Source organism: Oncorhynchus clarkii, chromosome 3 (genome assembly GCF_045791955.1).
Source record: "Oncorhynchus clarkii lewisi isolate Uvic-CL-2024 chromosome 3, UVic_Ocla_1.0, whole genome shotgun sequence".
In the NCBI taxonomy this organism is placed as follows: domain Eukaryota; kingdom Metazoa; phylum Chordata; class Actinopteri; order Salmoniformes; family Salmonidae; genus Oncorhynchus; species Oncorhynchus clarkii.
The window spans coordinates 10,158,801-10,172,881 of NC_092149.1; the positions used below are offsets into that span (position 1 = coordinate 10,158,801).

The 14,081-nt window shown below is 42.1% G+C and overlaps 1 protein-coding gene across 1 annotated transcript; it reads right to left on the reverse strand.

The window, feature by feature from the left end:
* Positions 1 to 430: 430 nt before the first annotated feature.
* LOC139405699 (cytoplasmic dynein 1 light intermediate chain 1-like) lies at positions 431 to 12,585 on the reverse strand. The gene is made up of 13 exons (XM_071148121.1): positions 12,474 to 12,585; positions 12,225 to 12,298; positions 7,945 to 8,061; positions 7,535 to 7,765; positions 7,152 to 7,321; positions 6,806 to 6,899; positions 6,427 to 6,562; positions 6,190 to 6,301; positions 5,661 to 5,720; positions 5,415 to 5,459; positions 5,125 to 5,215; positions 3,237 to 3,347; positions 431 to 1,333 (listed from the first exon to the last, which is right to left on the reverse strand). The coding sequence occupies exons 1-13, from the start codon at positions 12,560 to 12,562 to the stop codon at positions 1,251 to 1,253; spliced, it is 1,413 nt and encodes a 470-aa protein (XP_071004222.1). The 5' UTR covers positions 12,563 to 12,585; the 3' UTR covers positions 431 to 1,250.
* Between the last annotated feature and the right edge of the window lie 1,496 nt (positions 12,586 to 14,081).

The window sequence follows — 14,081 nt, forward strand, 5'->3', positions numbered from 1 at the left end:
AGGCTACTATCAACCACACTTTACATACCTGCTGGAGTTTGAGCACCTTCTCATACTGTTTAACATTGAAACACACCAAACTTCCATCACAAAGAACTTTAGCAGACAACCTCTCCTACTTCCTCACTCAATCCTAACCTCCCGACCTTCCTATCCATCTCTGCTCCAATCATAGCCCAGTGTTGCTCAACCACCTCCACTGGATTTCTCCCGGTTTCGTCAAGATCTTCTCCCCATTTGAAACTGAACGACGATGATTTTGTTAAGCACCCCGTTCCACGACCTCGTCTCCTTTTCGTATTTCAGACTTCCCGGCCAGTACCAGGATACAACTCAACACTAGTGGTGTAAGTTACACAATACCATTGGCTATTGCACCATGCAAGAGGTACCGTAGGCCTAAAGAAACATGACAGAGACAAAAGCAGAGTCCTGATTAGTAAAACAGCTTTATTGAATAATGGCAGATTTAACAGTTGAATAGTTCATGAGAACTTGACTACTTTAAGATTGTGATAGATGATTCCCCTATGTCAATAAAACACTCCAGAGGTCTGCCTATGCCCTAATCCAAACAAATTAACACAAGTTAAAAAAATAAAGAATAAATAATTTCCCTGGTTTTAGAGCATCATCCTTGACTCTGGATTCTTGAGTTCTAACAGAACCCTTGATTATGACCATTATAAGCACTAAAACACCAACTATTTCCATCACTCTGCCTGATTGTACAGCAGTCTTCATCCATCAGCGTTCCTGTGCATTATGACGTCACATAACAATGGAACTGCTGTCTACCAAAGACCCATCTCCACAAATGGCAAACATCAATCTCCTCCACTTTGAAAACACCTCGCAGACAGCCACAGTGCTCAGAGTGATATCAAGGATGTGCACTTGTCACAGTGGCTTCAAGACCACCTGCAAGATATCCAGTTCCTCTCATTTTAATGTTGCTGTAAAATAGAGCAACAACGAGTCAGACTTACTCCATTTCCCTCCAATATCCTGTGAGCTCATCTTCTATATAATACATTGATGGTTTCCAGTAAGTCCATGTTGTTTTGCTTTGGTGGTGGTTCAACTGATTGGCATGCAAGGCTCGGTCTCACGGCAACCGCTCCAAGACCGCTCTGTTCTGTTTCCAGTCCAGCTTCTGATCCATCTGACAGTCGAGGGTCTAAAGAGCGAGAGGACCCAGCGAGTGTGTGTGGGTGTGTGGTGGCGGGGAGGGTTAGGGTTTGGGGGGTTCAGGACTCCTCCATGTCGGCTGGGGGTGAGGATGAGGTCGGGGAGGACGCCTCTGGCTCACCGTCAAGTCCCACCTTTGATGCTGGAAGAGTTTGCAAAATAGGTGTAGGTGTTAAAAATACACTTTCACCCAATTACTAGTATCGGGACAAAGATCAGTCTGCAGTTGTACTCTCTGGGGCAGCATTTGAAAACGACAAATAAAACACACATTTGAAACAAACTGATACATTAAATTCTGAAAACAAAGAAATAAGTTGTAACCAACTACTAAGGCCATGAAGACCCAGAGACATACTAAGGCCCAGAGACATACTAAGACCCAGAGACATACTAAGGCCCAGAGACATACTAAGGCCCAGAGACATACTAAGACCCAGATACATACTAAGGCCCAGAGACATACTAAGGCCCAGAGACATACTAAGGCCCAGAGACATACTAAGACCCAGAGACATACTAAGACCCAGAGACATACTAAGACCCAGAGACATACTAAGACCCAGAGACATACTAAGACCCAGAGACATACTAAGACCCAGATACAGGTCTACAACCAGAGAGGATATGGAGGACATGAGCTCTGTGCTGTCTGTTAGTGGCAGACCTGCCTGACGTCTGGGGAGCCGATGGAGCACCCAGCCACTCATTTGGGCCAGGCAGGCTCTGTGGGCGCAGGCATTCAAATAAGGCAACACAAGGGCAGGGAAACAGGTTGTTCGGTCTAATTGACCAAGTACAACATAAACTAAGGGTTTGTTCAATGGTAATATGGCAACAGAGTGAGCACGCTCCGTGAATATGAACGCATGCAGGAGAGTTACATGATACACCGAACTGGCAGGGCCAGCATCCACTAACACACACATACACACACACACACGGGGCTCTAAAATACAATCCGTATTGACAACTCAGTTATGATCAATTGATCTACCCTCCACATCATTAGACAAGTATAGATTACGTCATGATTATTAAAAGAAGGTTGAAAACCAGCAAAAACAAAAAAAGGTTCATTTAGGACAGAAGTATTAACTACTGTGACCAACAGATGTATATCTGTATCCCCAGTTATGTGAAATCCATAGATTAGGACATAATGCATTTATTTCCATTGACTGATTTCCTTTTGTGAAGTGTAACTCAGTAAAATCTGTTAAATAGTTGCATGTTGTATTTATATATTTTTGTTCCGTGTGAGATTGGTACATCCATCCATCTCTGAACTTGTGTTGATATGGAGCCATTTGTAATGGGAATATTTCAGTTGAATAAAGTTCATATTACCACAATACTTATTTATATGTTCTCCCTTTATGTAAAACACAAGATTTAGAGTGTTTTATTTAGGACACTCATTGTTTAATGGGTTGCTGGTCACTAGACTTGATACTGAATGTTATGGATGTGCTCATATCTGTTGATAGTGATTGATGCCAGACTGGAGGTACGAGGACACTGATTGTTATTGTATTCTGTAGCACTAGCAGATGATGCGCTGACTTCCTACAATCCTCTCGGCGGCGGGTGTTCACAGAACACTGGTGTTGTGAGGTTAGAACATAGGGACTGCTTAGAAAAGGCCAGATGGAACTTGTATTAAACAGGATTGATTTGATCAATGACTGCTCACCTTCTAGTTCTCATGGAAATTCTCTATTACACCAACAACTCTTAAAGAATAGAACTTGTAAATGCCTTATGAGCTTAGTTACTGAGGTTTAGAACCGCTGGTAAAGACAATGGAAGGAGTGCGAGTCAGTCTAATAAAGGAGAGATCAGGGGGACAGAACACACACGTGCACAGTGCACCTAAACAACCACACAGTGACGGACTTACAGTGAGATGACAGAATGGATGTTTTCTATTTCAAGTCTTTCTGTGGAAATTTGGGGAAGAATACCTGTCACTGTGCTCCCTAGAACTTTACTAGAAGGTGTATGACAAAAGAGTTACAGATCTTCCATGTGTGGAGCAGTACCTGACTTCCGGACTGTTCTGGGCGTGTTGTTGGCACCGCCCCCTTCCCCGGTCTTCTTGCTCAACAGACTGTTGAAGAAGTTAGCCAGCACGCCCTCGCTGGTCTGCCCACCTAATGGCACAGCGAAAACAAAGAGACAAAACATCTCAGTTACTCTGCGAACTTGCACACACAAGGTTGGCAGGTATTGTTTATAAAAAATAACAGTTAGGCTAGCGGTATTATTCCCTATGTACAAAATACACAGTGCATTCAGATTTCCACGTTTTGTTATGTTACAGCCTTATACTGAATAGGCTTGAATAAAACAAATCCTCAATCTACACACAACACCCCATAATAAAAAGTGAAAACTGGTTTAACATTTTTAGCAAATGTAATCAACATAAAAAAACATAAATACCTTATTTACATAGGTATTCAGACCCTTTGCTATGAGACTCCAAATTGAACTCAGGTGCATATTGTTTTCATTGATCATCCTTGAGATGTTTCTACAACTTGATTGGAGTCCACCTGTGTTAAATTTAATTGATTGGACATGATTTGGAAAGGCAGACACCCGTCTATATAAAGGTCCCACAGTTGATAATGCATGTCAGAGAAAAAAACCAAGCCATGAGGTTGAAGGAATTGTCCGTAGTGCTCCGAGACAGGATTGTATCGAGGCACAGATCTGGGGAATGGTACCAAAACACACACAGTGGCCTCCATCATTCTTAAATGGAAGAAGTTTGGAACCACCAAGACTTCCTAGAGCTGGCTGCCAGGTCAAACTGAGCATTCGCGGGCCTTGTTCAGGGAGGTGACCAAGAACCTGATGGTGACTGACAGAGCTCCAGAGTTCCTCTGTGGAGATGGGAGAACCTTCCAGAAGAGCAAACATCTCTGCAGCACTCCACCAATCAGGCCTTTATGGTCAAGTGGCCAGACGGAAGCCACTCCTCCGTAAAAGGCACATGACAGCCCGCTTGGAGTTTGGCCAAAGGCACCTAAAGGACTCTCAGACCGTGAGGAACAAGATTCTCTGGCCCGATTAAACTAAGATTGAATTATTTGGCCTGAATACCAAGCGTCACATCTGGAGGAATCCTGGTACCATAAAAACAGTGAAGCATGGCGGTGGCAGTATCATGCTGTGGGGTTGTTTTTCAGCAGCAGGGACGGAGAGACTAGTCAGGATCGAGGGAAAGATGAACAGAGCAAAGTACAGAGAAATCCTTGATGAAAACCTGCTCCAGAGCGCTCAGGACCTCAGACTGGGGGCAAAGGTTCACCTTCCAACAGGACAACATCCCTAAGCACACAGCCAAGACAAATGCAGGAGTGGCTTTGGGACAAGTCTCTGGTTCCACTCAAGGACACTCTATATGTCCTTGTATGGCCCAGCCAGAGCCCGGACATGAACCCTATCGAACATCTCTGAAGATACCTAAAAATACGCTCCCCATCCAACCTGACAGAACTTGAGAGGATCTGCAGAGAAGAATGGGAGAAACTCCCCAAATACAGGTGTGCCATGCTTGTAGCGTCATACCCAAGAAGACTCAAGGCTGTAATCGCTGCCAAAGGTGCTTCAACAAAGTACTGAGTAAAGGGTCTGAATACTTATGTAAATGTGATTGTTCCATTTTATTTATATACATGGGCAAAAACTTCTACAAAACATGTTTTTGTTTGTCATTATGGGGTATTGTGTGTAGATGAATTAGGATTGATTTATTTATTTTTTAATCCATTTTAGAATTAGGCTGCAATGTAACAAAATGTGTAAAAAGTCAAGGGTCTGAATTCTAAATGCACAGTAGGTGCAAACTTAATACTGGTGCTAAAGCTAATCTTTGTCATTTCAGTAGAATGAGTTATCGGGGATCTATGGTCTCAGTACCTGGTTGCATGGGCATCACATTGGCCACGTTTGCTGTTGCCGAGCGATTTGACACCCGTGGAGAGCCAGTGGGTGCTCTGTTTGTGGTGTCCTGAGATGAAAAGGAGGAGGAATGAAGGAGGGATGATACAGGAACAGTAGAGAGGAGAAGAATAGGATGAGAAGGAAGGGGAGAGAAAGAGAAGAGACAGGAAAGGAAGAAGGAGTAGAGGATCATTAATTGCATATATCAGAAGATTTACATGAACTCTTTAGGTCCTTTACAGTAGCATGTTTCCCCAGACACTTACCACTGGTCTGCCTGCTGCCGCTGGCGGCTGCTTAGACAACAGGGTCTGTTAATAGACAACACAGAGCATGTAGTGTGAGAGTCCAGATAGTCCTATTAAGGGCTTCAGACTCTAACCTAATTCATATGGCAACTGGCAGAATTAAACTTATCACAGCTGAGGTCAGATTAGCATTATGCAACATTATCAAAGTAATGTTTTGGGTCATACCAGCTGTACAAATATACACTGTACATTCTCCCTTACCTGAAGCTTTAGGAGAAAGACTTGGTCATCCTCCGCACCTAGTTCCTTTTCATGTACGAACTGCAGAAAAAAACAAAACATCATAAACAAACACATATACCGTTTCTCCACAAAATGACATGCAAGTCATCCTAATGTGTTAGTTTAGTTTACATCCGATTAAGTACATATTTGCCTGGCCTTGGCACTGTAATCTGAGTACAGGCAGGCTCATCCTGGTAATCTGATGTTATTTGAGATTAATGGGCCCCTCATCCCAGGGCCCATTAAAGTCCAGAGGAGAAGACTGGAGAGAGCAAACACCCAGAATCCCCCAGTCCACCCAGGCACAGCACCAACCCTGCATGCCAGTAGTAATCTCTGACCCTGATCAGGACTAAGGATTTTGGATTCAGTCACAATTTTAATCAACTCCAAGATACTACCCCTAGAGTGTAGGTCAGTTAAAAGGTCTGTTAAATTACACTTGTTTCTAATATTTCATGTCTGTGCCAAAAATAAGAAGGAGAAGATCTGGGAGTGACATTACCTTTCTAAAAGGAGGCTGGACGATAACCTCCTCAAACTTGTCTTCCCTTTTCAACGACTGAAAGTTTTCATATAAAATGGCAACCTTTTTTTCATTATCCCATCCTGATGGGCTGGAAGACAATGAACCACAGAAGCATACAAAATATATATATAAAAAAACAACTAATATCATTGTGAACAGCACATGAGAAAAAGGCTAAATGTTTCATTAGTGAGAACACAGAGTCACACTTACATGAATACTGAGTCTTTGTCCACCACCTGGGCCAGCATGTCAAAGGGAAACCCGTATAATCTATGGACCAGGTATTTATACAATAGGTCTAGGTTTTTGTTTTCCTTCATTGACGTGTATAGCAGCGCTGCGCCATCTGAGAGACCACTACTTGTCAAGGATAGTATTATTGCTAGAATGGCCAACGATATCTTAAAGACCCCTCTACTACCTAGCTCAGAAAAAAACATGCTCACTTCACACAAGAACAACCTGAAACTGGTGCCTGCACATTGTTGGTACATCTAAGAAAATCTGAAAATCCATTAGTTTGAAAGAATAAAGCCAGAGGAATGCCAACTCTTAGGGCAGAAAAGCAGTCGGTGAGGCAGAAGGATACACTGCAAGCAGAAGTGTCGGATGTGAGACTGGATGAAGTCAAAGTGTTCTTCCCGGTAGTCATGCTCTTTCTCTAGACTGAGAAACGTGTCACACTGCAAAGGAGGGAAGTGAAGAGAGGGAAAGAGAATACTGAGAGAGAGAGAGGGTAAGCCACACAAGACAAGAATGAAAAAGAAATTGAAAGCGAAGATGAGAAATAGTGTAAAACAAAATGACAGATTTTCCGTCCTTTATACACATGAATAAAGAAACCATACCACTGCCACGGAAAGTCTCCTTTGATAAGTTGAGTTAACAAGGCAAGTTCATTTCTTTCCCTAATGCCAGAGCTTTGCTCACCTTACCTTTGTACACACCACCATAACAGGCATGCCCAGGTTGTGTGTGAGTGTGTTCTCTCCCAAGGGGAGCACCACACACTCCTCCTCAGCCTCCCCAGCCACGGGGTTCCTCCTCTTGGGAGAGGCGCTGTGGTCGCCCCCTGGCTCTGTGTACTCCTGGAACTGTCGGACCACTAGCGGTAGGGGAGAGGGTGGAAGAGATTCCGTTTTACAGCTATTGCTATTTTACCCTTTTTAATTCAAACTCCGAACAATTAATCTCAATTAACTTTATAGTTTACATCTCATGGCTACTTAAAGTTTTAAAGAAATACTGTTGAAGTAGCTATTTCAAGTCTTTAATGTTATAAAGTAAGAACGTCTCTCTCTCAGATTCATAGACGTACATCTCTGTTCCATGTCCCTCAGTGTCTCTGGGTTGACTCGGAGCTTGTCGATGTGTTCTCGTAGCACACTGGCCCACTTCTGCAGAGAGTCCAGCACCGTCCACGGCCTGGACATGTCCACTACCAGCAGGGCCATAGTGTCGGCCATGTTCTCCCCACACACAGCAAACTTCTGGAGGCCTTTGTGGTACAGGTCACCGTCCAGAATCCATGCGTTACACATAGCATGATCTGCACACACACACACAGTTTGGGGTCAAATCACACCAAAAAGGAGAAATTGTACAAGGCTATCCTATTGATCGTTACTGACCCATCATACACTGATGCCCAAGCTATATTATGAACTAAAACAAATCATCAAACTTGATCACCTTTGTTTTCTCATTATGTCCAAAAGACACACTTACCATCGATGTCATCATCGTGAACGTTAAAGTACAGGTACTCCAGTCCTCTGCCTTTCATGTATTCTTCAACTCCCTGCAGTTTGGCTATGAGAGTGGTCTTCCCTGCCCCCGTCTCACCTGTAGCATACATGAAACACATACGTGCAGGTAAACTGCATGCTAAGCAAAATCATTCAAATCCGTTATAGCCTACATTAGGCCTTTAGGTCAGCTGCCTGCTGTGGCCAGTGCTCTAGGCCTATAAAAGTATATCATTTTGCATCAATGCAGCTATAGCTCACAAAATCAGTTAGGCCTATATGCAGGGCCGATACAATACCTTCAGAAAATACTCACACCCCTTCACCTTTTTCAACATGTTGTTGTGTTACAAAGTGGGATTAAGATTGATGTAATTGACCTTTTTTGTAAACGATTTGTAAAATAAAAGATATATATATATATAAATAAATAAAAAACTCTTGATTAGATGTATTGACTCAGTGGGTTGAAAACATGTTAGAATCACCTTTGGCAGCGATTACAGCAGTGAGCGATTTCAGTTTAAGAATTATTCCCACCTGGATTGCACAACATTTACACATAACTATTTTTTAAGTTCTTCAAGTTCTGTCAAGTTGATTGTTGATCATTGGTAGACAGCCATTTTCAAGTCTTGCTAAGTCAAAACTTTAACTAGGCCACTCAGTAACATTCAATGTCATCTTGGTAAGCAACTCCAGTGTATATTTGGCCTTGTATTTTAGGTTATTGTCCTGCTGAAAGGTGACCATCTCTCAGTGTCTACTGGAAAGCAGACTGAACCAGGTTTTCCTCCAGGATTTTGCCACTGCTTAGCTCTATTACATTTATCTTTATCATAAAGAAAACTCCCTAGTCCTTGCTAATGACAAGCATACTCATAACATGATGCAGCCACCCCTATGCTTGAACATTTTAAGAGCGGTACTCAGTGTTGTGTTGGATTTGCCCCAAACAGTGCATTATTGCAAACAGAATGTTGGAATATTGTTATTCTGTACAGGCTCCCTTTTTTCACTGTCAATTAGGTTAGTATTATGGAGTAACTTCAATGTTGTTGATTGTTGATGCCATTAAACTCTAACTGTTTTAAAGTCAACATTGGCCTCATGGTGAAATTGCTGACCGGTTTCCTTCTAATGATGTGCAGTTTTCAAAAATAACAAATTGTTTGCACAACTCTTTTTACTGACTCGGGAGTCATGATTTGTTTTCTGAGTGACTCGTTCATTTAAAAAGGCATAAATTGGCTCCTAGTTGTTCGTTTGACCTTTAGTGCTGGCCGCAATTAGTCAGTCCTACAGCAGGATTAAGAGCCAATTCATGCTTGATCCAAAATGTGGTTGGAGGCGCCGTATGAATGGTTTGACGCAATTGCGGACCTTCTGAAGGCACGTAGAGACCAAATTGAACTCCATACCGCATTGCTGTGCGCCTCCCAAATTTTTCCAACAATTGTTTACAGACAGATTATTTCACTGTTTCACAATTCCAGTGGGTAAGAAGTTTACATACACTAAGTTAACTGTGCTTTTAAACAGCTTGGAAAATTCAAAAAATTATGTCATGGCTTTAGAAGCTTCTCATAGGCTAATTGACATCATTTGAGTCAATTGGAGGTGTACCTGTGGATGTATTTTAAGGCCTACCTTCAAAATCTGTGCCTCTTTGCTTGACATCATGGGAAAATCAAAAGAAATCAGCCAAGACCTCAGACAAAAATTGTAGACCTCCACAAGTCTGGTTCATCCTTGGGAGCAATTTCCAAATGCCTGAAGGTACCACGTTCATCTGTACAAACAATAGTATGCAAGTATAAACACCATGGGACCATGCAGCTGTCATACGTTCTCCTAGAGATAAACGTACTTTGGTGCGAAAAGTGCAAATCAATCCCAGAACAACAGCAAAGGACCTTGTGAAGATGCTGGAGAAAACAGGTACAAAAGTATCTATATCCACAGTAAAACGAGTCCTATATTGACATAATCTGACAGGCCGCTCAGCAAGGAAGAAGCCACTGCTCAAAAACCGCCATAAAAAATCCAGACTACGGTTTGCAACTGCACATGGGGACAAAGATTTTACTTTTTGGAGAAATGTCCTCTGGTCTGATGAAACAAAAATAGAACTGTTTGGCCATAATGACCATCGTTATGTTTGGAGGAAAAAGGGGGAGGCTTTCAAGCCAAAGAACACCATCCCGTGAAGCACGAGGTTGGGATTAAAACGAGGTTGGGATTAAAACTTAGATTAAAATGTCAGGAATTGTGAAAAACTGAGTTTAAATGTCTTTGGCTAAGGTGTATGTAAACTTCCGACTTCAACTGTAGCTCCGCATTGACATGATTGTTTGACGATAGGCGAGGGTGGGAGGTCCTGTAAACACAAACTCACTTCCTTGACAACTTCCTTCACAACAGGTCTGTGCTGCTCGGCGAAGCTCAAGAAGTATGAATGCCCTGACTTCTCCAGAGGCTGTGTCACCATAAATGCTGCAAGGCCAATGCAGACGTCGGAATGACCAAGCAGCACCTTTCATACACGCTCCTCCGGCTCAGCAGCTCCAGAGACGTGCCTCCAACCCCCAACTGTCTGTCATATTTGCACAGGAAAATCAATCATGAGCATAGAGAAGACAGACATGTCTAGAACTGATAATTGGTCGTATGGTGCAAGAATGACTGCATTGAATTGATTTAATGTTAAGATGGACACAGCTTAGTAGAACCAAACCATACACAGCCTCTGCTCAGCAAACTCAAACTTGAGAACGAATCGTTTGGTCGGCTGCAGTTCGTGAACGACTGAACTCTCACGGCAGTCAAGCAATGCATCCCGCCAAGAGTCGTTCACAATCTAGTCCGGTAGCAGCCACAGCTAGATGGACCTCGTTTCAAATGTATCAAGAAATAATGTAATTTGTATGCCTAGCAATTAACAAAATGTACATTGTTTAAAAGCACACATTTACAAGTCTCAGTCACAAATGACAGCTCCAATAAGCCCCCTACTGTGAATGACAGTCTTCAGTTCATCGTTTGTCGTAGAGCTGTTGTTAAGGATGTGAGTTTGTGTATACACAGGACTTATCGCCCTCACCTACCACCAACCAATCACGTAAATGCGGAGCCATCCACATAATTACAGAATTTGAGCGGAGCACGGCGATGCGGTACAGAGCTCAATTTGGCCTCTGCGTGCCTCCGGAATTTCCATATTTGAGTCACACGATCCATTGGGCGCCTCCGACCAGATTTGGGATAAAGCATAAATTGGCTCTTACTGACTCAAATGAACAAAATGATTGTTCATCTGAACGGGTCAAAGATCTGAGTCAGTAAAAAGAGACGTCTTCACCATCACTGAGTTAGGAAGGACGCCTGTATCTTTGTAGTGACTGGGTGTATTGATACATCATCCAGTAATGAATAACTTCACCATGTTTCAACAGGATATTCAATGTCTGCTTTCGGAATTGGAAAACCTTTGTGTTTCTGTATTTGAATCTGTGTTTGAAATTCACTGCTCAACTGAGGGATAATTGTAGGTGTGGGTTACAGAGATTCAAAAATCATGTTAAACACTTTGCACACAGAGTGACTCCATGCAACTTATTATGTGACTTGTTAAGCACATTTTTAGACCAAAACTTATTGGTCATTTTTGGTACATTTCAAAAAACATACTTCCACTGTTACATTATGGGGTATTGTGTGTAGGCCAGTGACCAACACATTTAAATGTAATCCATTTTAAATTCAGGCTGTAATAACAAAATGTGGAAAAAAAGGGGTGTGAATACTTTCTGAAGGCACTGTATACCACTAGTCGACCAGATAAGAAATATATGTAATCTCATTTGCTTGTTGAGGGATTTACTTTACAGATACAACTAGCAGGTGTTGATTATAATCACTCTTTCAATGTGATCGGATCAGATCCGATCTGACCTGCAGAAATTGCCCTTTTTAGTCGTCTATGAAACACTGTCCATATTTTGTTGGACAATTATAAGCGGTGCTGTTATAAATGCATTCAACAATAGCCTGCCATAATTCGGTTAATAATCAATTGGTTCTCAAACCTCGCAACAATGGTCCAATACTGTCTGTTATTGACATTGTAATGGAATACAGAACGCGTGGTGAGAGGCACTCCTTGTCTAGCATCCCGCACACTCTGAAGTAGCGGAGGGAGCAGGTGGTCCATCCCGTGCCAATATTACACAACGCAAGCAGAAAATTAAATAGGCTTACCCATAATAAGAACATTTTTCCCAGACGGCAATTTTGACCGTGAACGCGTCGATACCTCACTCAAAATAGAGGACCTGCAAGAGAGACAATGACATCAGACAAATACCAAGCACCCATATCCCTGCTATTCAGATGCGCTACTCCCTAGAACCAGATTTTTCAAACCCTAAAACCATTCAAAGTGGCTCTGACAGGCGAGCCAGGCCTTTCTTAAGCCATATTATTGTATAGTTCAGGACCAATATTCACCATAAATTCTGGCCATCCTCCTCGCTGGTTTGATTTTCTATAGAATTTAATGTATTTGCAGTTGACGTAATTCTCACTGTCGAAGCCATCTTCTATCAGCCTTGAATGGATTAAGTGCCCGGATGTTTGAATTGGCATAATAAAGGGTGCGTTCCAGATCCCCTTATTTATAAGCGCTGCGGTCACGGCAAGTTCAAATTTGAAACAAGGAAGCCACGCAGAATCACTGATCTAAAAATAATCAACTTGCAGCAGATCTGTGCAGCACCATGCACAGAGTGAAGGAGACATTTTAAACACGGGTATGTACAAAATGATTAAATTATGCAGTTATACAATCTGTGTCTGCTCGGAATGGAAACGTTCCATTGATATATTTTTTGAAATTGACATTTTACTTTTAAGTTGTCTTCCAACTTGTATGTCATCTTTTTTTGCAGTCACGCTTTTTAGATGAGCGTCACAACGTCTGGACTGTAGAACTACAGGAACAACGTCTGGACTGTAGAACTACAGGAACAACGTCTGGAATGTAGAAAGGATCAGGAACCACATGAATAAGACACAGCAATCTTATTGAGCAAACTGTGACTGCAAAAAAAGATGACCTGGAACGCAAACCAATCCTCTGGCACGGAGTGTCTGCTGGTGCTAGACTTCTGTGTCCTAGCCTCCTTTCCTGTGACCTAGCCTAACCTCTTTTCCTATGTCCTAGCCTAGCCTCCTTTCCTGTGTCTTAGCCTCCTTTCCTTGATTTGCACTGATCTGAAAGCAAAGGATGAGTGAAAACAATATGGAGGATGTTTACTTTCAAATGGCTTTCATTATTTTATTTTATTTTTTGCATAAGTGTCCATGAAGGAAGGGAAAGCATGAGAGGAAGTAATTTGACTTATAGCCTTATATAGCTTTTCACTAATATAGACATTTATAAACTGGGTAGTTTGGCTTCTGGATGCTGATTGGCTGAAAGACGTGGAATAACAGACGGTATGGTTGCTTTCCACTGCTTAGACATTGCATGAATCAACCAACGGTTGCATGCCACGTCATCGACTGTCGACTGTGTCCATCGACTTGTCGTCGACTGACAGATTGCTATAACATATGTGGTTAGCTGAAAGGTAAAATACCTATCTAGGTGTTGTAAGATCTGGCAGCGTCTAAGCAGTGGGACCTGAACTACGGGTATGATGCAACATTTCTTGTTTAGTCATATTTATGTTGGTAACTTGTTTATAATGACAATAAGGCACCTTGGAGGTTTGTAGTATATGGCCAATATGTCACTGCTAAGGGCTGTATCCAGGCACTCAGCGTTGTGTCGTACTAAAGAACAGCCCGTTGGCATGGTATATTGGCCGTATACCACACCTCCTTATTGGTTAAATATAGCCTACTCCTTGCGAATCTATCAACAAATACTCAAACAAATGAAATCTGCAAAATAAAACTATTTTAATAAAAGACAAAGCCAAGTTAACAATAACATCAGTTGCCAATAGAAACAAGAATTAGAATCAAAACCTAAGGATGAACAATTCCATAAACCAATCTTGTTTGTCTGAAAATCTGAAAATTCCTTACAAAATCATATCCTAGGTCTAA